This window comes from Syngnathus floridae, chromosome 4 (assembly GCF_059516105.1).
Source record: "Syngnathus floridae isolate MCC-2025c chromosome 4, RoL_Sflo_1.0, whole genome shotgun sequence".
Taxonomy (NCBI): domain Eukaryota; kingdom Metazoa; phylum Chordata; class Actinopteri; order Syngnathiformes; family Syngnathidae; genus Syngnathus; species Syngnathus floridae.
In genome coordinates this window covers 7,340,316-7,367,193 of record NC_142416.1, presented here as the reverse complement: position 1 = coordinate 7,367,193, position 26,878 = coordinate 7,340,316, and the positions used below count along the sequence as shown (strand labels likewise).

The 26,878-nt window shown below is 39.4% G+C and overlaps 1 protein-coding gene across 1 annotated transcript in view; it reads right to left on the bottom strand.

The window, feature by feature from the left end:
* Positions 1 to 67: 67 nt before the first annotated feature.
* neurl1aa (neuralized E3 ubiquitin protein ligase 1Aa) overlaps positions 68 to 26,878 on the bottom strand; it is a 33,882-nt gene continuing 7,071 nt past the window's right edge. Inside the window, exons 2-6 of the mRNA XM_088374719.1 lie at positions 22,308 to 22,558; positions 21,571 to 21,892; positions 8,363 to 9,079; positions 2,843 to 2,992; positions 68 to 2,676 (exon numbers count right to left, since the gene is read on the bottom strand). Coding sequence (XP_088230845.1) covers positions 2,435 to 2,676; positions 2,843 to 2,992; positions 8,363 to 9,079; positions 21,571 to 21,892; positions 22,308 to 22,558 — 1,682 coding nt within the window. The 3' untranslated portion in view covers positions 68 to 2,434. The remainder of the gene's footprint in view (positions 2,677 to 2,842; positions 2,993 to 8,362; positions 9,080 to 21,570; positions 21,893 to 22,307; positions 22,559 to 26,878) is intronic.

Here is a 26,878-nt window from a genome sequence, read left to right as displayed (position 1 = left end):
CATGAAAATGTCTAATACAATGCAATTCAATACCACTACAATACATCTCCGACAAACAAACCCAACATTTTCCACAAGCACATATGGAAAATTTATTGAACAATTTCATCCAATACATCTTATGATGATTGAACTGAGTTGAAAGAAAAAAGATGCTAAGCAATTACTTCAGAATGTTGCTCTTGTCACAACTATGGCAAAACTGAGAGGGATAAAAATGCACATTCATAAGTGCTCGTCTATTGTTGGTCCTGAACTTTACATGAGGTAAACAGATCAGTCACACATGACACAAAATCCATAGCGACAATTTGATTGTGGTGTAATGCACGCACACACGCGCGCGCACACACGCACACAGCCATACAGTAGCATTATAAAAACTGCAACACGCCAAACAGAATTAAAAAAAAAAAAAAAAAGTAAAATCAGAGCCCTCACATGAGTGATGGGATAACCACATTATAGGGTCAGTAACATTCAAGGAGCCATTCGAACATTTTGAATACAACGTAAATGAGTTGAGAAACAGAATAAGTCAGCTAAAAAGATGCCAAAAAGTATGACGTTGTCTTGATACATTGAATGCAATGCAGATGAACTTACTGAAGTGTAGATTTGGTCAAAGCGAACAATACCAAACATGCCATGACTGAAATGAGGGCCTCAACAATTGCAGATTTACAATCAAGTGCTTGACGTGAAAGCTATCTCCAGCAAACAAGTGATACACAGTGATGTCTTTAACACAAAATAAGAGCTCTATGTGAGATGGACTCAACTCTAACGTCAGTTTATACACAATATATTGCAGAGAAAAAAAGGATAATAGATTGTAATAAACCTACAAATTTATATCCTGCAACTCTGAACCACAATTCAGCAAAGTACAACAAACCATTTGTACTATTACAAAACTAGAATACATTTAAATGTTGAGATCAACAAAACAGACTTAATACCAAAACTATTAATTCCAACAATGATAGGAAGGGGGTCCATCTGGACAATCCTAGAAGTAACAGACTGTGTTTAACTTGACCACAACATTAAAAAATACAATAATTTATTCTAAATACATAAATTAACATTCAAAAGTAATTCAACACTTCAAGCAGTAGCACGAACTGTGGAGGGACATGTGGAACCGAGCTAACCATTGTCAGCATTTACCGGAAAAGGACAGCTGGCAAATACAATAGCAGCAAAGCTTTGAGCCCCATTTAAATGATTTGCGAAGAATACATTGGAATGAGAGTGTGGGAGAGGTATCATTCAATAACTTATTTCTATAAAGGCTCTTTGCTGCTGGTGAAAACCTGTCACAAAGATAAGAAGATATGTTAATATAATATGGGAACTTCTGCGTATTTATAAAAATAATTAACATTTTGTGTGCTCTTTTTCCTCCACTGAGTATAAAATGTGACTGCTTTGAGTCACACAAGAGTATTTTTTTTGGTAATTTTCCTTCTTGCAGAAACATCGGTTTGTAGCAAACGCTGGTTAAGGCCGCCGTGTTGTAACAGTACTGCCTTCTGATACCATGGCAACAATCCCCCGACTTCACATGTTCGTACAGAGCTATTTTTAAGGAGATGTGAATGTCAGGATTACTCACAGTGCATCAGGCAGTTATGACTAGAGTCTGGGAAAAGAGTCTTTACGTCTTACAAATAACCCCCCCTAAAAAAATATTGGCCCTGAGAATCCACTCCCTGTTGTGTTTTTTTTAAGAATTGTGAGCTGTGGAGTCTTAAACCTATGAGCGTTCTTTAATCGTCTCACGCGAATGGGGCATTTCCATGAAGATGCCAATTTCAGTGCAACACACCACATTGTAGAGCAAGCAGCTAGCTAGCACAACATACTTACCACCAACATTTGAAGTACGTAGAACTACCATAAAGATACAGTAGATAAAATGAGTACAAGAGTCCTTATTACAGTCAGCACCGTTCCTAAACATGTCACCACTGATTAGCAGCACCAATGAGTCATCATTTCATCAGTGCGTTGCTGGAGCCCGACTCATCTATCGCCAAGTATAAACTCGAGTTGTGAGATAGCGAGATGATTTATATGAAACGTGAGTGTGCTTGTTTCCACTGGCTCAGTCAGACAGAATGTACACATGCGGTTCAGCACAGTCCCTACATCGTGGCAGCACGGCTCAACAAATGCAATCTTGGATGAAATTGTTTGAGTGGTTGCCCTCTATTATAAAGTCTCCTGAAGGGGTGGGGGCTTAACACTTGTGGCATGTACTGTATCTGTTGACTTCTGCATGAGACCACGTGTCAGCAGTAGTGTACCTGAATGAGTCATGTTGCGGACTCAAGCAACAGAAAGTGTAATAGATTATCAAAAGTATCAAGATTTCCCCTTAAACCCTTCCCTCGTCTCTGGCAGTTTGCGCTTCCACCATGTGCTCTTATGTACTTCGGTAGGTTTTGATGATGTCTTTAATCTGTCTTCTGCAGATGGGACAGCATGCGTTGGACATTTTCTTGAGCTTCAGGCCACAGTTATAACAAAGACACATGTGTCCACACGCATAAATGACAGTGTCCACTGTGTTCTCGTAACAGATTGAGCACTCATCAGAGCGAGGCCCGCGGTCCGATGGGAACGTAGGTGACTTAGGCAGGCTGACTGGAGAATTAGGAGTTGTTCCTGAACAAAGAGTAGAAATATTTTGTTAGAACGCATGATAAGCATGTCCATTTGTTTCAAACTACAAGATGATGTCATGTGCTCACTATTTCATACTGAATTCAATCCAGTCCCCTGAGGGCTGATTGACTCCCTGCTTCTGTAGTGGCCGTAAGGATAGACTTACCCCCTGCTGAGCTGCAGTAAGAAGCCAAGCACATGCCTCGGTTGAGGACGGGATCTGAGCTGCCGCTGCACAGGGCACTTGGAGTGTGTGGTGACGAAGAAGGCGAACTGGGGTTCGACCCGGCCCGTCTGTCTCCGACATGAGTGGAGCCTACAGAAGATAAAAGGAGCAGGACAAGAGAGTGTCAATATCAGCTAAGTGTCCAGGTCCCCGTAAAATTACTAAAGAAAAATGTGTCATCCAGCTTCTGCTTCACACTGACTTGTTTCTGTTGGCAAAATGTGTGATGCAATACAAAGGAGAGCCTTGGTCACTCAGGTAGGAGAATTGACCTTCATCTCCTCCTCCTATGTGTCAAAACTGTCCTTGAGCGTGACACTAAACCTTGAGTCAACCGCAGACAGATCATTAGTGCACTCCCACCCCTGTCAACTGTCAATGGATGAATGACAAGCAATGTGTGAGGCCAGTGAAGGTCAAAAGCATCCCAGCATTTAATACTGCAGTAGCCACTTGAGGAAAAAGAGCAAGTTGCCAGTAAGAAATATAAGAACATCTGTTATAATGACAGATTTCTTTTTGAGGGGGGAGTGGGGTACATGGCCATCAGGAAAGGAAATATATTTTCTTAATTTATCCATCGAGGCTTGACCAGGACACACCCGGCTGGAATGGTTCAGGAATGATTGCTTGTCTCTCATTCCTTCCCCGAGAGTATTATTGCGCAAGATTATGAACATTTCTCATGGTGTTGCAGAACTGCCTGAGAAGGGTAAATTAATAATGTGAGACACAACACTGGTTTTGAAAGCCACAAAGGAGATGATAAAAGAATCTGAAGCATGGCATGTGTCACAAAAAGGCGTGGTGGCATGTGCTGCGAGGATCTGAAAAACAGCTGTCTGAAAGCCTCGAATCTACGTCACCACCTGACATGTCATAAGTCGAACACTGAGAGGCTGATTCTTTCCAAGTCATTGAAAGCACACATTCCACTATCAAAATGGACGCACGCATACATCACCACTTGACGTGTCATAAGTCGGACACTGAGAGGCTGATTCTTTCCAAGTCATTAAAAGCACACACTCATTCACTATCAAAATGGGCGCATGTACATGTACACGTACCACGAAAAGACTTAGAACCACAAATTCCTCCTAGTCACCAGTGTAATAAATGTAAGTCATATAAAAGTAAATGGATACAATTGATACAATTTGATACAATCTTGATGATACTTGATGTAGATATTTTCATAAATGTAGGCGCTCTATATGAAGAGACTGAGATTAACAAACATCTGTGACTGGTTTAGTTTACCAATTCATAGCTACTGTTTTACATCTTCAGCAACAACTTTAAGGCCTTGTATGTAGCACACAAGCCTCCTGGAATCCTTGTAGCACCTTCTGTCCAGCTCCTATTAATCCCCAGGTAGGCAAGCAAGCAGTTCCATCTATTCTAGCGCATCTGAGTTTAGAAAGTCTGCTGCGTGCAACCCCACCTCTGTTTAAGTGCCAAGATTAAACCGGTGAAAACAGCTAAGAAAGGTTTCCCTGCATCCAAAGTTTTGACTTTCTCCATATTTTCCTCATACCACCCAACTTTTATTTAGCCCATTGTAGCCTTTTTTCCTCTTTAGGTGTTAACAAGGCTTTGGTTCTATTTTTTCTCTGTTAATGCTATTTTTGCCCAAAATTGGGGGGAAAGCGAAACAGAACAGCGTTTATCTGCCTACATTAGGAACACAGAACATGACTTTACTTCAAGTCTTTGTAATGAAGGCTTTATCTTGCCCTCCTACACAGAACCATCTTTAACAACCCTCAATCTGGGCTTTGTTCAATTTAATTGAAATTTTCATTGCTCTCCTGTCAACACAAAGCAATACATCAGCATCAGATGAGAAATGTTCCATGATGGAATGTAAAGAATGTAGAAAGATTACACTTGAGGATTCCAGGATGAAAGTTGGCAAGGAGACCTATTGTATTGTTTTTCAGTTTCATATTTGTTGGTGTTTTTTTTTTTCTGAAATGCACAGCAAAAAAATCAGCTGTGCAGCAATGTGCTATTACACTAAGCCATAATGTTAACAGTTGGGTGAAGATGTTGGCTGTGAGTGATTAGTCTGGCAAGCCACATTGACTTGTAAGAAAGTGGGTCTGGAGAGCATGCCATTCACCGCAGCTGCGTCGGTTCAAAACGAACCGTCCAATCGAATTCATTTATGTGTTTGTGCGCAACGTCACTCTCCTTATTCAAAATGGCACGTAGCAGACATGGAGGGACATTTGTTAACATCTTTTGGCATCAAATCAGTTTTGAATAACTACTTTTAAATAACTTGTATCAGTCATGAAAACCCCAGCAGCGGACAGCACTGGAAGCATATATTTCAAAAGAAGACAATTTTCTTTTCAATGTCACATCCACTGAATGATTGTTTCATTTCGCTGTTGATTAGCTCAGGTTTGCCCCCCCTCGAAAATGCGTTTAATAAGAGACTACCCACCAGACTCAATTGCTTACTCAGGATTTTTGTGGCTTTTATTTTGCTGCATTTAGGCCAACATTTCATGGTCGTAAGTAAGAAATGGACATCTTTTGGGTTTAATACTGTGCTGCAGCCTCTGTCTTTATCTCACACACACGTTTTGCAAGTACTAAAGTGTACAATATTTTCTGCACTATAAGGCGCACTGGATTATAGGGCGCACCTTCATTGAATTTTTTATTTTAGAAATTATTTCATATATAGGGCGCACCGGATTAAAAAGCGTATCGAATATAAGGTACTGCATCAAATAGATGTTGACTAGGGTTGCGTTCTGCATCCACTAGATGGAGCTATGCTAAAGGGAATGTCAACGAGGTAAAAAAAAAGTCCAACTCCCTTTCCATATGAAAGTGATACGGTTTGGCTTCTTACTTGGTCCAGCAACCATTTTTGATGGTCACAGACTTTCTCTAGTTTAAAAGAAAACCGCGAGTGCATGACGTTGATGTGTAATGCGTTGATTAGCTTGTTAGCTTTGGTGCCGAGCTTGCGTATCCGGAGCCGAACTTGCTGCGGTTCACTGTGATTGCCTCCCGATAGGCTTACCTGTATGTCAATCAAGCGATGGGATGAAAATGATAGGGTTTGGTTTCTTACTTGTTCCAGCAACCCCACTCATTTTTGATGGTCATAAACTTTCTTGAGTATAAAAGAAAAAAGCAAATGCGTACGTTGATTAGCATGTTAGCTTTGGTGCCGGGCTTGTGTAAGCGCAGCCAGACGGCTGCGGTGGGGGGTTTGCGCTTTATTGTGATTGCCTCTCGATAAGCTTACATGTATGTATGTCAATCACGCGCTGGGATGGATTCTAGCCAATAGAAAAAACTTTTTTTTTTTTTTTTTTAAATGTCATGCGATCAACCAGTAGTAGCTTACTTCAGTGACGCCCCTGACCACGGTTGCCGTAATGCTGAATGTGACCTTGTAATTTACTAGTTGTACTGAAACGGACTGAAACATTTTGGCGGAGCACTGTGTACAACCAGTATGGATCAACAAATTCATCAATTGATTCATATATAAGGCGCTCTGCATTATAAGGCGCACTGTGGGTTTTTGAGTAAATTTTAAGTTTTCAAGTGCGCCCTAATATAGCAAAACGTACTTCATCAATAAATCAGTTCAACTAAGCATCAAGTGATTTGACTGCGATTGGTCACTTCTGAGCAAAGCAACATCCCACTTAAGAGATGTACACTTTTTGTACTATCTTTACCTTCCTACAATTCAATTGAGTTGTGGAGGTTATAGCTCGCATTAATAGTGGAAAAGTGTTTTGAAATTATCTCTGTTTTATTTTTTGTATTATCTGGCGTTTGAGCAGGGTTGTGTAGACTTTCTTATATCCATTTTACCGTTCTCTTGTTGAGCCAATGATGTGTGAATTGGAAACTAATAGTGTAAGAACACTTCTTTGGGCTTAATTCATCTAAAAATTTACCCCAAAAGATTGTATTTATTGTTTAAATCTTTCAGTATATATATTAAAAAAAACTCTTGAATTTATATTTCAGTCATTATTGTTTTATAATTAATGATATTGATCAGCAATATCTGAATCTGCAGATTCTGATTGTATTATTATTTTTTTATTTGACGTTCATGCTGTTAAGTTACTCAGTAGGTACTGCTTCAGTACCTGAGTAGTTTTGTTCACTCCTATTAAAGTAATATTGGAGAACTACTTTTTAATTGTACTTGAGTCATATTATTCTGCAGGAACAGTACTCTTGAGTAAACATTCTGGGTACCCTCTACCCCACTGGTGATAACATTCCCACTGCTGTCATAAACTATTATCCATTTTGTTAAACAGACCAGCACTTGTGATATTTTTAAAGGCCAGGTGATTTTTAGCTTGGGTTTGAAATGTAATTGCTTCTTTAGAAAACAGGCACTTCAGTGCTCAAAGGAATTATGCCAATGCCAGTACTTTTTCTGCTTGTTTTTACAAAAAATACTGTAGTGTACAACACTAAGATTAGTAATTATGGTGTCTTTTACCAATGCATGTGTTCAAAATGACAAACAATTATTTGGCATTCATTAAGTATGCACTATAGCCATTATGACGCTGCCTCCCTAAGGCTGCATGTACCTTGTAGAAAGGTGAGACATAATTCCATCACTGTCCTTTACTTTAGACTTGTCATAAATTAAAATATGCCATCAAAGAGTACGAGGGGTGCTTTACTACAGACTTTTGTTTGGGCTTCATAATATACAAAAAACATTATGACATGAATTTTTCATCAAATCACTGGGGAGAGTTTTCAACAGAAGAAAAAAAAACCCAAAAGTGTGAATTTATGAATAGTGAATCTAAGCTAAGCAGGGGATTACTGTACTTAAATGTATTAGAGAGGATCTTATTTAGAATGTATTTTGTAATATTTTTCAAAATTTTTAATATTTTTCAAATTTCTCCCCACTGACAGATATATAAACCGTGCACTTGGTGGGACCAGAAAAACCTCAACCAATCATTGTCGGTGTGAATAATGGCAACATTGATCAGTTAACTTGTCAGTCAATCTGCTTTCCCAGTTTTATTTCCTTGTTGATATCCATGCTCGCTTATGTCCCTGCTCCAAGTACCCCGCACAACACATAAAACAGGATCTAACTGATCCTATAACCGAATCTGAGCTGATACAAATACAAAATATCGGATTAGGACATCCCTAGTAAAAATGACAAAATACCAACTCGCGGGATATCACTACAACAAAAATCAAGAAACTCAAAGCACACATTGGTATTTTCTATTGGGTCTTTTTCCCTTGGTTAGTTTTTAGTACAAAAACAATTAAAAAATATCCGTCAGTATTATATTTTTTCTTTTTTCAAAAACACTGAAACATGGCCAATCATACATATGTATGTATGTGTTTTTATGTATACATAATAATATATAGTGTAAGGAATATATGTCATTGCATGAGATTTCTGCTTACCCAGAATTCTTAGCTGAGTGACAGCACCATGTAGACCAAAGAACATCCAGAGTGGGCGCGAGTTGTCCACACAGACTTGCATGCCAACATTGGTGCCATTGTGGCTTAAGATGACCTCTCCCTCTTGGTTGACCAAGAAGCCTAGGATGTCACTGCTCTGTAGAGGGGTGGGCACACGACACACTGCCCAAAACTCCTTTCTGTCGACGAGAGCCTCTGGATTATATGGCAGATCACTGGGGCGCAGCACAGCTGGGTCACATGATGTCACACCATAGGACAAGGAGCCTGAGCGGGCTGGACTGGACTTGGTGACTTTGATGTACACACACTCTCCGATATGGAGGGGGCGGTTGGTGAAAACTAAAGTGCGCTCCTCCCGTGAATGCTCTGATCTCGCCACAGTCTGTTCATCAAGAGTCATAATATGGGCGCCACGCAACTGGTGGAAGTGGAGATCACTCTCCAGGGCGGACGGCAGCAAAGATGATTGCTGTGAGTTAAGGGAGTTCTGGGGGATGGGACAGGTTGAGGAGGCTGACGCCAGGTGGAGCGTGTGATGGTGTGAGTGGGAGCTACCTCCGTCCCCCTGCTGAAGGTTGAGGTCACACAGGCTGACGGATAGGCGGGAGTCGTCAGCCTCACGGCGGAGAGAGGAGGAGCGCACTGTTGTGAAAGAGCGTGGGCGCAGGCAGTCAGGGGGAACAATCTCACTGTCTGAAAAGAGATGTGAAAAAGTAATTCAGTGCTGTAATATTTATGTTTGGCAATTCAGTTTGTGGTTAGTTAATGCAAGATGATAATAAGAGTGCAACAACACCACTGTCAGAAGTAGTTTAGTTTAAATTTGTAATCCGAGGTAGCCATTTCTTTTGCCCAAGGTCAGCTGAGAGACAAACTCAACAGCAACCCCAAGAAAAGTACATAAAAAGGGTATTTCAAAAAACAAAACTGAGATCCAAATCCACGTGTGAAGAGAAAATAGTAATGCTGAATCATACAATTTTCTGCAATTGAATTAAATTATAAAACGCATATCCATACCATTTGTGTGAGTAAGTACACATGCTTGTGCTAGTCCAAAATACAGTTTAATATATTTCAAAAAACAAAACTGAGATCCAAATCCACGTGTGAAGAGAAAATAGTAATGCTGAATCATACAATTTTCTGCAATTGAATTAAATTATAAAACGCATATCCATACCATTTGTGTGAGTAAGTAAACATGCTTGTGCTAGTCCAAAATACAGTTTAATATATATTGAATGGTGTGGCTAAAAACATAGGCACACACACACACACACACACACACACACACACACACACACGCACGCACACCCACACACACACACACACACACACACACACACACACACACACACACACACACACACACACACACACACACACACACACACACACACACACACACACACACACACACACGGCCACTACTCAAGCAGAGATAAAGTTGCTCATCCTAGAACATGACATGATTGCTCAAAATAACAACTCTGTACGTATGTGCCCTCCTTTACTTCCTTCCCTGTGGTGGAGTTAAAATTAGCCCAGTATACCGAACAAGAAAACTAGGCAAGACTAATGTGCAAGAAGGAGTGACCTCTTCTTCCCTCCTAAGTAGAAGGTTAGGTAGATAAGGAGAGACCCTCTTTTGAATGCAACTGAGGTAAGAAAAGAGGGCAGGAGGCCTATGTCTGTCTCTGGAGAGCCTCTCAGTCCTGGTGGAGTCTGGGTGCCTCTATCTAACTACAGATAAAGCTCTTGGCTTCAATTACCAGGGTTGTGGGGCAGGCCACTCGCCTGTAAACAGCTGCTGGGAAGACACACCAGCCCAATAATCCTACAATGGAATGGGACATTGTTGTTCTAAAGTACTTGAGTTTAATATGCTAAAGGTGAGTTCAGTTAGTTATGTGATATTTATTGATTGGAAATCTTTTAGCTGGAAAACATGTGGTAATAAATTAAAGAGTGGTTCACACGGCCGGATTATCAACCCCAATTTAGTCTCGAATCTCCCCTACCGACAATCGTAGGTCGGCTCTGATTCTAGTAATGGCTCCAAAGATAATCTTAGCAGATATTCTTGCCATGTGTGGGGTCGTCAGACTGATCTCGGCTGCTCGAAAGGACACCCGACCTCAAATTGGGGATATTCAACATGTTGGACTTTTTGGACTGAAAGTGTGTGGTGTCATCCAAGGGGAAACGGGCACGCAGCCAGTTGACAGTGACGTGCAGCCAATCAGAAAGCAAGGTGACGAGGTGGCGCAGAGGAGAATCAAATATCAAAACAATCATGGCGCAACAGAGACTCCATGCTCCTTTGATCAATGCCTTTTCTTTTTGACAAAACTGTCGCTTCTTTGTCCATTATGATTGTTTATTCTGAAATCACATTTAATCTTGGAAGGTTTTGCGAGAATTTTCATCCGACGTGAGAATATCCATGAATGAAATCCCTTCGTGTGTGATTTGTTGCGCTTTCCGTGTGGCTGCACACCACAAATGGTACATTCAAAACTGTTATACCCATGATTTTCTTCTCAGCACATCCACCTCACACTTGGGTTGGCATCCTGTATGGATTTGGCATTTTTCCCCGTGTGTTTCCTCCAAGTGCCCTGGCTTCCTCTCACTTTTAACATGCATGCTAGAACAATTAAAGACTCTCGAGTCATCTGTCTTACGGCTGGGTGGTACATCGGTATTACGAGTTCTACCAATATATTTCAGAAAGAGATACTATGTATTTGGGACAATCCCACTATACCAATATATATATTGTATTTTCCGGACTATAAATCGCTCCGGAGTACAAATTGCACCAGCCATAAAATGCATAATGAAGAAGAAAAAAAAACATATAAGTCGCACCGGAGTACAAGTCGCATTTTTGGGGGAACTTTATTTGACAAAATCCAACACCAAGAACAGATATGAATAAGCAACAACTGGCTAAACGATACGTTTTGCTAACGTTACATAAACACAAACGAGGAACTGAGAACGTGCCCGACGTAACATATTAAGAGTTATTCAAATAACTATAACATAAATAAAAATTTTATCGAACCATCCATGTCACTCCAAATCATTAAATCCATCGAAATCTTCTTCCTCCGTGTCACTTATAAACAACGCCACTGCTGATTACGGAAGTACATGCGGCGCTGAGGTCAGACTCATTGTCAGTGGCAGTTCCAATTATTCCACAGGCCTAGTTGCGCTTTCATGCGGCTTAAAGTGAAAATAACATGAAGTAAAGTGATCAACTATACTCGTAAGTAAGTGATGTGTTAATGATCAAGTAATAATGTGACTGATTATAAGTCGCACCCCTAGTCAAACTATGAAAAAAAAAAAACTTATCCTGAAAATACGGTAATGTATTTAGGTGCTGCCTTTGTTATATTAGCTCTTCTCTGTGCTTGACAGGTACTGCACAGGACACTATTTCCTTTTCATCCTCTTTGGCTCAACCCCTCCTTGCGTGTTTACATAGGCTTCTCCGACGCACAACACAACTCAACATACTTTTCAAAAGAAAATGGCAGCTACGATGCTGGGTGATAGAGAGGAAGAGCTAGTTCAAAAGGAAAGAAAAAAACAATAGCTCTGTAATTTTGAGGTATTTTGGATTTCGGATTGTAGATGAAGAGCAACAAAATGTTATACGAAAAGCAAATTATTTCAAAAGGCAGAAGCACTTCAAACCTCTTCCACCATCTGCAGCATAACCAACAACTGGAGCTAGTTCAAAAGGAAAGAAAAAAACAATAGCTCTGTAATTTTGAGGTATTTTGGATTTCGGATTGTAGATGAAGAGCAACAAAATGTTATACGAAAAGCTAATTATTTCAAAAGGCAGAAGCACTTCAAACCTCTTCCACCATCTGCAGCATAACCAACAACTGCTGTATGAAGACAGTATGAATCTGCGTGATGTTTATGGCCAACTTTGGGCACTTCAGTATTGCCTGTCTTTTAGTTTTTTACTTGTTTATAAATGACTTTTTTATTTAAAACACATGTAGCCCCTTTAAATTTGTCATGGGTTATTTATTGTATTTTCACATGTATTTTTGTTCATTGCATTCATTATTATATCTGTTTTCATTTCATACAGCTGTAAAAACAGCTGTAGGTCTGTTTCCAGCCAGGGTCAGTCTGTTTTATTTACAGTTTTGGTACTTGTACAGCTCTTTATTTAAATCAGTTTTCATTAATTACCATGAAGCTGTCGGCCCATGCTTTCCTGCCAAAGTAAGCCTGTTTTAGTTTACATTTGTTATTTTTAAAATGTAAGCTATTTGTATCATAGATTTAATAAATGGTTGCATACTATTATACTTCTCTTCATATTTCTTTAATTTGTTCAGCTGTGCTCTGTTGAGCAGAAAGTGGAACATGGTGTCGTGTTTAACCAGAACATGTTTTGTTTAAAATACTGATATATATCGTAAATCGCCATTCGTCCTAAATATACCGGGATATCAGTTTTGGTCAATATAGCCCAGCCCTAATCCGTCTAAATTGTAACTATACATTATTAAACTATAATACTGCATGCTGTATTTTTGTGGACCCTCTTAAACTGTATTTGCTTGGATTAATCTGTGTGTTACCTTTGTTCTTTTGTGGCTTCACCAGCTGCTGCCCATCAATGGTGGTGCACCTGCGCTTTTAGCACAATCCCCACACACAATCCATTTGCCCTATTGGCCCGTGGCCCCTTTAAAAACAGCCAATCACGGAGTTCCACTTGGTATTCAAGCCAAAATCGTGCAACTTGTCAATACCATGACAGTGTGTGTATGTGTATGTTCTGTAACATGTGATCCAAGAGAGGATGGATTTGCGGTGCAAACGGTACGCTCACCTGATTCATCACTATGGACCGAACGAAACTGGATTATTGATCAATACAATTTTTTTCAAAAAAACTTTTATTAGAATAGGAATTACAACCCATTTGGCTTGTGATTCTCCTGTCTCCCCGGACGGCACCTTTTTGATTGTAAGAATAAACCACCTGGCAGGCTAATCCATTCTAAGCACAACACATTGACAATACAAAGGCCGAGGTTGCTGGAGGAGAAATGCAGCATGTCTATTTTGGCTCAAACAGACATTGGCTCACACAGTAAATGTTTTTGATTAGGGAATGGCAAGCTAATGCCGTACATGGTTAAGTGCGGGGAGGGACGTTGGCTTAGTAGATCTGTTCGCCAGGGTAGATGAAAGATGCCAAGAGTGTGAGCCAGTGTTGGAGCTGGGATTTACTCAGACACGCGCGCACGCACACAGGCGCACATGCTCAATGGGTTTATCTTTATCCAAAGTCTCATGGGAGGGTATTATCTGATGTCACCAAAGCTGAAGAAAGAGATGGAGAAAATAAAATGAAACAGGAGATATTCAGAGATTTTAAAAAAAGAGAGGTCAGGTTATACAACAATAGAGAGCAAATAAAGAGGAAATGGCCCAAATGGGCAAAATAAATCAGAATGTTTTGGGCCCTCAGAAGTATATATTTGGAAAGGCAGCACAAATACATGTTAAAGAAAGTAAGGATTTAGTCCCTTTAACCAGCTAGGCATTAAGGTCACGTACAATGACCCACTAATGCATGAGAGAAGGTGAATCAAAATGACAGAGGAGGAGGAGTTGTCAAACAGAGGGATGTAGTCAGAGGGGAATTTGTCCTAGATGCTTTGCGATGTTCTTTTATTCTTGGCAAAGGACAAGTGCACATTCTCTCATCAGGCCACAAGGCTTTAAACCGTATTTTGAACATCAGGCTTCTAACACGTTGCCGTAACAAAGAGGAAAAAATGCAATGTCCCTTTTGTCATCATCGGAATTCAGCATGGGCATTCTTTCTTGTCGATGCAATGCCAGAACCTTAGAGATAATAACCTCAGTCAGGAGCCCAACCTTTTATTTTGTATGCACCCACGAGACACAAACAAGCAAGAGCTAATGCTTTTCTTCAGTTTGAGTGCAACTATTAGTCCTGACATTTAAATCATTATCGATACCAAGAACCATTAACTGATAGTCATTATATGTTGTAACTAGAATAAAAAAAACATGCTTTGAATCATTATTTAACATTGACTCCAAACCAACACTTCTTAGAGGAACAACTTGTCATTACTGACATTTTGGCATCTAACAGCATGAATTAACAGCCACACATTTCACTTAAATGTAGCATGTACAACGTAACAAGGCATTTCAATTAGGTGGGATCAGTCTATACGATTAGGCGAGGAGATGCCATAAGAAATAGGCAAAAAAAAACAGGGCCGCTACAGATTCCCGATTTTGCCAAAGAACTTTCCTTTTCTACGCAAGCAAGTTGACCCAGAGGTACTTGGAGGAGAGGTTGTTCGACTGTTATTCCAGACAAAGCCTTTACAAAAGGAAAGGCAATATACCCATATTCCTTAACAGCGAGGATATTAAAATCCACCAATGAAGATTACCATAGTTTTGCGCCACAGACCTCTACTAATACTAGTAGTCATCTAATGAGTGTTCATTATCCATTTTGTAAAGCATAACTTGCAGTAGTGTAATATAGGAGCTTTTTTTTCAATCAGAGTACGTGTAGAGTATTAACACCTATATCGATACTGGCATAAATGCATCCCTTCTCATCATGAGCATAGATTAGTACCTTTGAGTAACCCGATTCAAACAGTTACTTTCGCCAAGTTAAACATCAATGTCGTTCAAGTGTATGCAATATCCAAATGATCATTCATTGTCTGACAGTTTCTCCCAGATGTCTCTCAGAGCTGATGATGCTGGTGAGCTAGTGATGCCAGGACATTTATTACGAGTTGAGCCAATGAATTTCAGACAGCATAGTTGAAAAAGGACATGCACAATCAATGATTAAAATTACAAGACCAGATGTTAGTTCAAGTTCAAGCACTATTTCATTATTAAAATCACATCATACTTGATTTTTTTTTTCCCTTTCTGTGACCGCGTTAGATTCTGAAATTTGTTAGGTTTATGGACTTCTACTGCTTCATTAGTCAGACATTCAGATGAATGATTGTTACAGTCTGTGTGCGGCCTTGGCAAAAAGTGGGGTAGGGAAAGTGAATCAAATTATCCCAGCAATCAAGACTGTGTTCTGGTGTTCCTTCAGTCTCATTAAAGTTCAGCTCTTTTTTAACCACATTCGTCTGACAGACTGATATAGGCTGCAGAATCACATTAACATACAGGCCAGAAGCACACCAAATGGTCCCAGTGCCTACACTCTTGACATTATTCTTGAACATTTGACCGTCTAAATATGCCACCTGCATTTTCATTCTGTGATATATCTTCAATATTTGATGGTGCATTACAGGGTTCTTTCACATTTCAAATTTTTAAATGTACACCATCGTTCTGCACCCTGATCTTTATTTTTTATTATTATTAATATCTTTATTCTTTATACTTTATTATCACATTTTAAAAATCAAGAGAAGCTAATCATGATTTAAATTATGCTTCATTGTTTAGCCCTCCTCCTGTTAGTAAAATGTTGACAGATTCTTTAAAGCAGTCGTGACAATGATGGTACTTTTTTTAAATCTGTGGTGCAAAAAAAATGTTGGGGACCACAGTTTAGTCAAAATCTCACATGTCATTGATGCACTTCTTCCGTCTGTCTTAAATTAATAAAGGAACGAACTATAAAATACAAATGGTATTTACTTTAAAGGTGTCTTTGTTCATCTGGTATGTTCAGTGGCACTGGCTCGCAAGCTATCAGAGATAAGGTACATTTTTGACAAGTGTAAATAAATCGTCAGGGACTGCTGCACTGCGCCTTCATTCATCAAATCATTCATTGTTAAATTCTTGAGGTGAACCACCTTGCCGAAGGTGACGTTTTGTTTCATTAAATGGACTCTCATACTGTTTAGACAAATATTGCATAGCGTTTTATGTGATTGATGTTGATGTTTATGTGATTGATATGCTCAATTAATTTTTTGAGTAACAACATGACAAGTCGCCACTGTCTTGAGGAATTTTCTAAAGGAGATTGAATGAGAACTTCATTGTGCCATACGTACATGCTTAGTCTACTAATTTTAGAAGCTTGTGGCCACTCCAACACCGTCCAAGCCCCACCGACTCGGCCTTTGAAGCAACGATAGTGCAAAAAAAAAAAAAAAAAAAAAAAAAATTCATAATTTGTTTTGAAGTTTTTGCTCAACAAAAAAGTACTGAATAAAGTTTAAGTACCGGATCAATAAATGTCAATCATAATGATACCGTTTCCGATCTGTATGAATGCGTGAAAAAAATAACCGGGGTCATACTTTCAACGGCAAAAAAGGAACAGTAGTGCATCGATTTAAAGTCCAACATCATAATATTCTGTCTAGCATTATTAAAATGTAGTTTTATGACTAATAATTATTCTCATAACTCTACCAATTGTATTCATACTGACCAATAGTTATTTTACTGTCACACAAAAAAGCGACAGCATAAGCTTTCATATACAAAAAAAAACAGATCTGAAAACATTTGACGAGGAGACATTAACTCACAGGTGTCAAACTCAAGGCCCGGGAGGCCAGATACGGCCCGCCACATCATTTTATGTGGCCCGCGAAGACAAATTGTGCATCAAATTCGTGTCATGACTCGAATTGCAAATTGTCTTCACTTTTAAAAATATCTTTTTTTAAACTATTTGACCAGTTTTTACTCATCTGCTTTGAAAACGAGTTATTTGTCAGTTTATTTTGTAGCTTATATTGTGTATAATATGAGGTGCTGATACATTTATTTGGGTTGACAGTCATAATGGTTTGACACCCCTGCATTAACTCATACTGTCTGCAATTTTAGGGGCAAACTGTGACCACTTGGGGGCAGTCTGGAGCCCTGTTATTTATTTGTTACTTGGGCTCATGTACGAGTTATACGAAATCTGAGCGCAAAACGATATCCCAAAGGATTTTAATTTAGCCTTTATATATATGGGATTACGTATAGTTTGTCAAAGGAAAGCACAATAATTAAAATTACTTGACAGCAAGCAGGCATTGCAAATGCCCTTTCTCAGGTGTCTAAATGACTGGATAAATAAAAGTTAAATAAACACAATAAATGATTTGAGTTATATCATTATTTAAAGAATTCAGGTAAGGATTTGCCCGGCAGTATCAATAAATGCATGGCGAAAAAACAACAGCCTATTACCCATATCAAGTGTGGTAAGAAAGCCATTAATTTATCTTTTGCCATCTCAGAATTAAACAAAGAAACAGCCGCATTTTTTTAATGCCAGACAAAACAAGAGATGAAGGCAAAGAGAAAAGGTCTCAGATGTGAACGTACTTCAGATGTTCATGCCTAAGGGCTTATCGGGAGATGGGGAGGGTTTGTAGAAGGTTGTGTACAGAAAAGGGGCGCACAGAACCCAAGAAAATGAATTAGTATGCTCACAAAGACAATGAAATGCACCATCAAATCTTTCTATGCAAGCCATCAGTGGTGTTTCACAACCACACGGAACTGACCCCCATTTGTAGAGTGATGTCAGTCAGTCCACAATGAAACATGAGACCATTCTTTTATGGCAGGCCTGCATATGACCCACATGTAAAATAGCAACAGGGACTTCTGTTGCGCTAGAGAATAATACAGTATGTGCTTGGAAGGAAGTAATGCTGAGAAGTTTGTTTCTCTTCCATAGATGCACTCCACTGATTTCTGTCAGACAAAACCTTGGCATCATATACAGAAATTATAAAGCAGAAGGGTAACTTGTGATATCAACCCTTACAAGCTCCTCTATAAAGATTGTTACCCTCCTGACAGTGAGGTGATTCATCTCAATGCGGTCACCCTAATAAACATTTAACTGTACCTTTTATGGAGACTACATGACTGAATGAAACATTTTAATTAAAGGCTCCCTTTAGACTGCCTACATCGATCCCACCACTACTCTAGCTAGAATTGTGTCAATCAACTCTGTGGACAGTTGCAACCGAATGTGTTATCTTGATGGCACTAATAGTCTATTTTTAAACAGTAGCGGGATGAAAACAGTTGCTTTCTAAGGAAAAGAATATAGTACTTGGCACACATACAGTGGAGGGGGATATAAAGAGGGTTCAAATGCCAGGTTTTAGCAAACATAAAAAATGAGAGCAAGATAATTCGTGCGCTACATTTCTCCAGGGAGACAATACCCTTTAGCATAGCGCACCTCAATCACAGGGCATAGCGCACCTCAATCACAACAGCTGCGTCAGCTCAGTTGTCTCATTAAGGCTCAGATGACTAAAGAAAAGTAAAACTGATATAGACTGTCTGAAAATAAGGTCTTTTATTTAAAGTTTAAATGCCTTTTAAAGATGACTGTGGTAAATGTTATGAGTTATACAAGTACCGTATTTTCCGCACTATAAGCCGCGCCGGATTATTAAGCGCACCTTCAATGAATGGCCCATTTTAAAATTTTGTTCATATACAGTGAAGGACAAAATTATTAGCCCCCCTTTGAAAATGTCATTATTTTTTTAATATTTCCTGACTGCTACTTACTAGAACAATGAAATTTTAGCACAGCATTTATGAGCATATCAGATTTATTAGGAAACCTTCATTACACATAATTTTGCTCAGAAGCAGAACATTACATACAAAACCAAAAAATACCATGGTCAAAATTATTAGCTCTTTGGAAGTAATGGTTGATCTGTTGAGTTATATTCCAAACCAGTGTTAAAACTTTGCCAAGCTCTCAATGATTGACCTGAAATCAAATCTAGAGGTTGCTTTCAATATTACGCTTGGCTGAAGTTTACCTGTGGTTCACATTAGTCTGCAATCATGGTGAAAGGAAAAGAAATTAGTCTTGACTTAAGAATTGTTGATGCTCACAAGGAAGGAGAAGGTTATACAAGCATATCAAAGCAATTCAAAGTCTCAAGAACTGTTGTCAGAAGCATTATAAAGAAGTTCAAGGAAATTCCCACAGTACAGAACAACAAAGGCAGAGGCAGGAAGTGAAAGATTTCAAAATCTTTGGAAAGAAAGGCAGTCAGAGATGTATCAAAAGATCCACGAACAACTGCCAAGACACTAGTTAATGACTTGGGGAAGTCTGGAATAGATGTCTCAAGGAAGACAGTCACAAGAGCCCTGCACAGAAATGGTCTGCGAGGGTGCAGACCAAGAAGAACTCCACTCCTTCAAAAGAGACACCTTTAAGCAAGATTGTAGTATGCTCGGGACAACATGGAGAAAGGCGATCAATATTGAAAGCGTGTTCTGTGGTCAGATGAGACTAAACTGGAGCTGTTTGGTCACCGAGATGTAGCCTTTGTTTGAAGGAAGAAGGGAGAAGCATACAACCCTAAGAACATTGTCCCGACTGTGAAACACGGAGGTGGGAGCATTATGCTTTGGGGGTGCTTCAGTGCAGCTGGCACTGGGAGTCTTGTCAGGATAGAAGGAATCATGAGGAAAGAAGATCACAGTCTGCTTCGAAGCTGGGTTTTGGTCGTCGTTTTGTGTTTCAGCATGACAATGACCCGAAACATACATCGATAATGGTGAAGGAATACCTTCAGAAGAGCAAAGTCAATGTTCTGAAGTGGCCTGCACAAAGCCCAGATTTAAACCCCATCGAAAACTTATGGAAACAAGTGAAGACCAGAGTTCACGCCAGACGACCATCAAACCTGGAGGAACTTGAGTGAGTTGCCAAGGAAGAATGGGCTGCAATTCCTCAGGAGACGTGTCTTAAGCTTGTTGAGAACTATACAAAACGACTGCAAGCTGTTGTCCAGCAAAAAGGATACACAATTGACTATTGATGTTAGGGAGGGCTGATAATTTTGACCATGGTATTCTGCTTCTGAGCAAAATTATGTGTAATAAAGGTTTCCTAATAAATCTGATATGCTCATAAATGCTGTGCTAAAAGTTCATTGCTCTAGTAAGTAGCAGTCAGGAAATTTTCAAAGGGGGGCTAATGATTTTGTCCTTAACTGTATAAGACGCACCGGATTATAAGGCGCACCTTCAATGAATGGCCCATTTTAAAACGTTGCCCATATATAAGCTATATACATTTGGCCCGCGGGCCGGACTTTGGACACGCCTGCTGTAGTGGCTCAATACTGGTCCATATATAAGGCGCACCTGATTATAAGGTGCACTGTCGACTTTTGAGAAAATTGGAGGTTTTTAGGTGTGCTCTATAGTGCGGAAAATACGGTAGGTGTATTATTTATTACTTAAACTCGTTTGTGCATTTTTATGTTACATTTCTTCCAGCAGAAAATTTCCATGTTACATTTCTTCCAGCAAAAAAAATTCATGTTAAATTTCTTCCAGCAGAAATTAGCTAACTATTTTCTGGAGCATTGTGCACCTGGGGTTTGAAAATAGATTTCTCAAAGTCGACAATTAATTGTTTCAAATTTCCACGGCAAATGTTAAGCTGAGTTTGAAAGCAGCTCACTTTATCATCATCAAGTGCGTGTTTAGTGTTTTGACTGGATGTGGTGGCACTCTATGAAATGATCAACACTGTTTTGGGGCTTTTTGATCCTTCTGCTGTGAATCTGTGGAATTGGAAAATATTTAATGGGTTTTGTTTGTTGATTTAGTTCATTTTCTTCCAAATTATTCATTTGACAACCATGGCATTTTTCTATTAATAAGTGGTTGTCAACTTTTCTTTAAAATGATATGTTTTATGTAGCCTGACTATTCCCAACACGGCATTCTGATTAATATTGCATCTGTGGAATATGAATTAAGCAGCAAAAAAACAATCATTTTTTTCTATCTCGGGAGGGGGCTAAGGCAATCATGGCTCTGCTGTTATTACTTTGGTCATGTGACATTCACAAGCTGTGCTGTGATTTGTTGTTGCCCTGAACCCTGAGCAACTGTTTCAGAAGAAAAAAGCATAATAAAGAAGGCATTTCAGGGATCTGTTTAACTCTTCCACAGCTTGACTACATAAAGACAAAAAGCATGATTCAGAACTTAAAGTTTTAGATGAATTTCGAGACCTAGGATGACAACAGTGAAAATTTGGAATGTTAAAATAAAAAAACAGACTAAAAGGAAAAACTGTAGTTAGGTTTGTATTAATTGGTGACCCAGATCAAGCATCTTACCTAGTAGCTGCACTCCGCGGGTCAGACCATAAACATCAATTAGAGCCCAGAGGGGCTCTGTGGTTCTGACTCCGCTGAAAAACAGCATGGGGGTGGACTCGTTTATGCGGTAGAAAACACGGCCCTTCTTGTCAACCCAAAAGGCGATGACATTGCCTTCGTTGGAAAACTCTTCAGGTAGAGCCTTTGCCCAGAAGCCACTCTGAGACACCAAGTCTGGGCAGGCGTATTTTGGCAAGTTGTCCGGGTTGATCCTGCACGGATCTTTGGACGTAAACCCCAGACGCAGAGCTCCACTCCAACAACATTGTTTCTTAGTGATCTGAAGACAGAAAAAAACTATTTTTAAATCACTGGCAAGTGGACCAAAATGTTAACCAACAGATTCATCAGTACAAAAATAAAACAAGAAAATTGAACAAATTCAGATGATGAAAAAAAGATGAAAAAAACAGATCTGAGACAATGTCTAAGTAATCTTGGTTCGATTTGTCTCAGAGAGCTGAGAGGTCGGAGTTCATTTGGAATTTTAACTATTATTTTGTCCTCTGGTGCATACTGCATCACATTTATGATCCAAGTTCACGCATCTTTTGCATAAAATTTTAAATAGTTTGCCTTATTTTTTCTTTATACACTTTATCAAGCATGGTAAATACATTTTCTTTTGAAAATCAAAACATCTTAATATGAGTACATAAGTATATGAAATATGAGTATTGAATGAATTGGACTACCTTGAGGCGGACCTGCTCATACAAGGCTATGGGCCTGTTGCTGAAGGTGATGGCATTGCAGAAACTTCCTTGCCTCTTGACTATCTTTTGGGCAAGGTCCATGACAATTTGGGAACCTTTAGCATTAGGGTGAAAGAGAAGTGGGCTGGCTGGAAGGGGACCCCCAACACTACCACACTGGATAGGCAAACATCTCTTGGGTTTGTGGTGACAGCGGTGGGATGTGGATGGGAAGGGCCCACCGAGGGAGTCTGGAGGAAAAGACACAACACTCAAATCAATGCATATTATTTACATCACATGTGTAATCACAACCAAAAAAGTATTGTTAAGGCACTTCTCGTATGGACACATCATAGCATGTGAGCAGTATAGTAAATCAAGATAGAAATAAGTAAATTAGTATGCTGTGAACTTAATCCTTTAATTTTATATTGTGTTGGTACATAACTATTTGCTAACTACACTGTAATTTCACAGACAACCAAATTTGCACATTGAGCGGTTTTGTTTACCAAAAGGCTTTGCAAGTCTCCCGAGCATTCACGTTTTAAGATCTACGCCACCCATTGCTATTGGCGCTCTGTCGTCCATAAAGTTCTTGCGTCGGAGAAATTAGTGCAGTATTTTTGACTTGTATGATTTCTAGGGACATTAATTACGCTTAATGTCATTTTGGGCATTTTTAATACACACTTGTGCTTCTGTGCTAAACAAAAATTGTTTTTGTAAGTCCTTATGGCAAAGGGAAAAAGACTGAGGAAGAAAAGGGACAATATTTATTGCTCCGTCCTTTCACTGGGAATAGATTATAAAAATGAGGAAACTGGGACACTGGTTAGAAAATTACAAATGTTAAAATATAAGGGTAAAACAAAATAACCAAAGGTACAGTTGGTGTTTATCATGCAAAGATCAATATTGGACTTCAACAGAGCCTACATTGATGTAGGTGTTAAGTATCAAACCGCTGAAAGTGGTAGTGACAGATGTCAAATGTAGCCCTATGACCATCAAACGGTTTGGCACTCTTATGACTTTCTTTGATACTAAAGAAATACAAAATGGGAGGAAATATTTAGAAAGGACGCTTGAATTATTTCATCCTGCACGGGTATCCACTAAAAACATTGATGTGGCCTTTTGTTTTGGCACAGCCACAGGAAAGCAATTGAATTTGGGGCACATGGTCCAAAGCAAATTGAGCTGAATGCATTACTGAGTTCTAAAGAGGCGCAGCTGCTGTGTGTGAATTCATGTTCCTTAGCAACCCCTTGTATCTGCGCCGCTGTCTTGTGCCGCGTTCTACAGCAATCAGATCCAGTCAAAACATGCCTTTTGTTTTACATGACACAAACAAGACCCCTTTTGACATCTTCAAATAAAAAGAAACAGCTTTGTGATGTTATTGTGCTATTTTACAGGCAAGCTTTATCTATACATTACATTCCAGTCACACTTGTATTATGAATTGTAGGTATGGCATTCTTGAATATCGTATTTTCCGGACTGTAAGGCACACCTAAAAACCTCAAATTTTCTCAAAAGCCGACTGACAGTGTGCCTTATAGTCCGGTGCACCTTATATATGGACCAAATTCCGGCCCACGGGCCAAATGCGGCAATTGTCTGTTTATCTAAAAATAACTACCGTAACGTTTTCTCAAAATATAGTCGGGTGCGCCTTATATATGGCCCAAATTCCTAAACTTAAACTGGCCCAAAGCATTGTCTCATAAAATCAATCATAAGTGGCCCGCTGAAGACTATGAATCATGAATCAAAAAGACTATGGATCATTATTTTGTGATTATAAAGTAATTTGTTGCGTCTGAAGTTGAAATAAAAAAGATAAAATGGAGAATGATTTGATTTGGATTAAAAATCTGACATGATGCAACCTGGCCTGTCTACTGCAGTCACAAACACCAAGATCACCCTTCTTATTCATACAACAATAACAATAATAAAACAAACTTAATACGGCTAATAAAAAATTCATTCAACTTTCATAAAATTGTTAATTCGTTATTATTTTAATCTTTAACTTTTCTGGTCGTGCAATTGACAACAGATTCTCATTTGCAATATCAACCTATCTGCAAAGGATATCGTAAAGGATATAGTTACATATTTACTAGTTCATTCACAATGGTAATGGTTCGTGGAATGTCGGTGCGAATGGTTGGCCCCTATACAGAACTGTCTCAGAAAATTAATGCATTAAAGGTGCGCCTTATAGTCCGGTGCGCCTTATATGGACAAAATTTTACAATGGGCCATTTATTGAAGGTGCGCCTTATAGTCCGGTGCGCCTTATAGTCCGGAAAATACGGTAGATCATCAATCATATCTTAAATAGGTCAGCTCAGCTCAATAGTTCAGCAATTCTAACGACACAATTATCCTTCTGGATGATCATATACACACCGCCTAATGTGCAACTAATTTATGCATTCGACAAAAATTGTTAAAGTACTTCCTCGCCCAGGTAAGTGGCAAAGGGAAATTTAGAATGTCTACAATGTCTTTTCTAACAAAAGGGGCCCCATTTTGGTGGACTGGTACCTGTGTGCTCAGCATATGCCCAGTATTTGGGGGCAGTGTTACGCCTTTCTAAGCATTCTGGTGCATGGAGTTGCCTCGCCCCCAACTCATGCGGTAAAAGAAAGTCGTCTCCGCTCAGCGAAATAACGGGCGCATCGTCATTTCTGTTCCAGGCAATGGTCTAGCTCATCTTATTTGTGAATTTGCTAGATGCCAGACTGGACGTTCCTGCCATAACCCTTGACAGGGGTGGCTGGCTGTGTTGGTGCAGCTTTCCTGGATCTAAAGAAGGCGTTTGACACTGTTGACAATAAAATATTTTTAGCTAAGTTGACCTACTTTAACTTCTCACCATCAATCAACTGAATTACCGTAATTTTTGGTGTATAAGCCGTGACTTTTTTCCAAAATTTTGAAACCGGCGGCTTATAGTCAGATGCGGCTTATATAAGATTTTTTTCGTTAATTTTTGTGATGACTTGATCACTTTTACTCTTGACACTATTATATTCAGTAAAAGCTACAAAACAAACTGACAAATAACTCGTTTTCAAATCAGACGAGTAAAAACTGGTCAAATATTTAAAAAAAAAGATAGTATTAAAAGTGAAGACAATTTGCAATTCTAGTAATGACACACGAATTTGATGCACAATTTATCTTCGCGGGCCACATAGAATGATGTGGCGGGCCGTATCTGGCCCCCGGGCCTTGAGTTTGACACCTGTGCTCTAAACCCTTTCTCTTACTCTGCCATGTGACTCAGAGATTACACAAAGCAGTGGCGCTGTTTGGACCATCTGCATTGTATTAAAACCCAATCAATCAGCATTTAAATTCAATTCTTCTGACATTTTGCTCACCAAAAACAAGTTGTAATGAATGTGAACTTTTAATGCATTTCATTCAGATGGTTACTTTGAACCCTGAGGCTTAAATGGCGGCGCGGCGTACTTATGGATTTTTACGGCTTCTGGCCTCCAGGGGGCGCTCTAGCAGGAAGCAAAAGCGAGACAGGCGAAGAAGAGATAATGCGCCGAAGAAGACGTGCTAGTTTGTGTTTACAACATTTCGTGCATCACACAGAACGCGATCAAGACGGACGTTACTGATAGGAAGCTTTTATACACAAACCGTCATTATGGGGGACAAAATAAATGCATAAGATGCCGCTTTTAAGGTAAAGGCAGTCGAAGTTGATGACATTGTGTTGCGGCACCCTTTTCTTTATTTCGTGGTCCCGTCTATTCTGGAGCTATACGTGTCGCTCGCTAGTTTAATGTAATTTAGCGCTTTGTGCATGAATAAGATTAGCATGAACAGACCCTCATCATGGAAAATGCTAGAAGAAATGGATAAAAACGACGACGAAAGATACTGAGAAAGTGTGTGGCGAAGGATATCTAACGCTATTCCAATCGGAAATTGAGGAGGAAGACTTCGATGGTTTCAGTGCACAGGAAGAAGATAAAGACAATGAAGCTCTTTTTTTTACTTTTACTTTAACCAGCCCTGTTAGTGCTGTGCTACCGTGTTGCTGCTGTGTTACCGCCGCGTCTCAGTGACTTTTACCGGTATGTTTTATTTAATCAAACCCTATTAGTGCTGTGTTACCTTCGTGTTGCTGCGGTATTACTGCCGCGTCGCAGGCAGTGTTTGGAAAGAAATGTTACGGTATGTTATTAAAACCTTAAAAAAGCTTTCTGTGTCCAGTATTTCTTTGTTAATAACTCGCGTGCACACTTTCGTGTTGCTGCGGTACTACTGCTGCGTCACAGGCAATGTTTAGAAAGACATGTTAAAGCATGTTATTCAAACTTCAAAAAGGCTTTCTGTGTATTGTCTTTCTTTGTAAAAAAAAACTCGTGTGCACGTGCGGCTTATAGTCCGATGGGGTTTATGTAAGAAAAAAAACTAAAATATCCCCGAATTTTAGCTGGTGCGGTTTATAGTCCAGTGCGGCTTATACACCGGAAATTACGGTAAATCATTTCTTACTAACGGAAGGCAATGTGTTATGGTCA